General features: G+C 35.9%; 1 protein-coding gene across 1 annotated transcript in view; it reads right to left on the reverse strand.

Annotated features, from left to right (window-relative positions):
• The window catches only part of LOC121813062 (WEB family protein At4g27595, chloroplastic-like), a 2107-nt gene extending 1523 nt beyond the window's left edge, over window positions 1-584 (reverse strand). Inside the window, exons 1-2 of the mRNA XM_042216524.1 lie at window positions 579-584; window positions 141-263 (exon numbers count right to left, since the gene is read on the reverse strand). Coding sequence (XP_042072458.1) covers window positions 141-263; window positions 579-584 — 129 coding nt within the window. The remainder of the gene's footprint in view (window positions 1-140; window positions 264-578) is intronic.
• Window positions 585-2226: the final 1642 nt, after the last annotated feature.

Here is a 2226-nt window from a genome sequence, read left to right on the forward strand (position 1 = left end):
ATTTCTCTTCCGCTTCTGTTGGTGTAAATCATATTTAAGTTTTCACTGGGAGTTACTGTAAACTGACACCAAATATGAACATTACTGGAATAAATAACGATGCCTTGTGAAGAGGATAAATAATTAGAAACTCAATGTACCTCATTCCCCTCGATCTCATTTGCCTTCAGAGTCTCTGCCTTCACCTTCTTCTTCATTTCTTTCTCAACCTCCTGCTTCTCGTGTCCTTCATCCTTCTGACTCTGAGCTTTTCTGACTTTGGACTGGGAGAGAAATGTAAAATAAAAAAGTTAAAGAAGTGAAGCACACCATTTAACATGTCTGTGGGCAGTTTGGCTCAGCCAATCTTTTCTGCATCATAGGTGAAAACAAATGGAATTAAGAGTTGTAGGTAACAAATGCACAGGGGCATAATTTCACTAACTATAAAGACTGAAACAAGCTGTCAAAAGTCAACAAATCAACACCTCTAAAAACTTATGTTTGCTTTACAATGGAGTCTCACTGGTTGGTAATTTTATTGTGGTATCTATTTCTTCATTTGTCTAAGTTTGTCCTTCTATCATGCCTTTACTCACAGCCATGACAGTCATTCATTTTTACACCATCTGTAATTTGTTTTTAGTGCAGCCTGTTCGTTTCTCTCTTCTGATTCATCTCTGACTGAACCTTGTTGTTCAGGTTAGACTTCCCTCTGACACACAATTCTCTTTGTTTCTTTCTTCATCTGAGGTAGATAAAATTAATGTCCATTGTTTACTTACATGCTTGGTTTCATTTTCTGTTTCTCCTGAGTTCAAAGCTTCAGTTGAATTCCTCTCAGCTGTCCTATTTTCATTTTTGCTCCCTCCTGTCAGAAACACAATACCTAAGTTGTAGATTAGTGTTTAGTTTGATTATTATAAAGTCTTAATTAATCTGGGTGATCTTGCGCTTTATCCAACATCTGTTAAAATACAGTTAAAATGAAACAAGTTATTTATATAGCTCATTAAACTTGTGTCAGACTGAAAAATGAATTTGTAACTTACTGTTTTTCTTTTGTTTACACTTGTATGTGACAATGACAACAAGAAGAATGGGCACCGAGACAACAGTAATACAGATGCAGATAAGCACCGGAGTAGGAGTCAAATTCTCTGAAGTGAAAAATTAAAGAAAATCATGAAAATAAAATAACTATATTAATATTAATAATAATAATAATCTCCAATGTAAAAAGCAAAAATGTTACATATTAATCTTCTAACTTCCAGTAAAAAAATAATAAGTGAAGAAAAGCAGAGTTTTCTGAAGTATTTTTTATACACATACAAACAAGTACTGAGCTTTACATTTGAATATACTTGTGTCAGGTTACCTGGGCTGACTGAGAATCCAAACCAACTTTTCAAGCTCATTTTGTTCTGGAAAACAAGAAGAAAATCGTCACATTAAAGAGATATACCTCTGCATTCATGTTGTGCTCAAAAAAATGTAGATGTTTAAAAACAGCATCCTATCTCAACTTGATGATCTATCAACACTTAACTATAATCAGAATAAATGATTTTATCTATTTTGACTCAAAAAAAAAAGGGTAAGAGTTCATGTTAATTAGGTCGTAATGATTTGGCATAATTATGCTTAAACTGTTTCTTCTCTGTAGATGGCCTTCATTGCACACACACTGTGGCAATCAAACCTCCGCATTCATTTTGAATTCATTTTGATGATCTATCAACACTTAACTATGATCAGAATAATTGAGTTCATGTATTTCTACTCAAAAAGGGTAAGAGTTCATGTAAATGAGGCCTTACTTATTTGCCGTAATTATGCTTTTTACTGTTTCTTCTCTGTGCATGATGATGATGTAGATCATGAGATGATGATGATGAGATAGCCTTTATTTGTCAGTTGCAGGTCTTTTGCCCACAACCGAGATGACAGACCTTGCCGACCGTACATACAATACAAACATCACATTAGGGAGACAGGTCAGGCCAGGTAGCGAGGAAAAAAAAACATTGAAATGTGTAACACAGAAGGATAATACAGGAATGCACAGATATCAACACACCATAGCACAACACAGACAGCAACATGGGAAAGTGTTCCAGTGTGTACATCTGATCTGGGACCGCTGCAATCTTTTGACTGCGCCTCCAACTGACCCGATGTCCACATCAGAGGGGAGGTAAGCGTTGGAGGTGGCGTTGGATCCGGGGTAGGGAGGGTGATGCG

The sequence above is a fragment of the Haplochromis burtoni genome, unplaced genomic scaffold (assembly GCF_018398535.1).
Source record: "Haplochromis burtoni strain Fernald_Lab_line unplaced genomic scaffold, NCSU_Asbu1 Contig_1095, whole genome shotgun sequence".
Lineage (NCBI taxonomy): Eukaryota > Metazoa > Chordata > Actinopteri > Cichliformes > Cichlidae > Haplochromis > Haplochromis burtoni.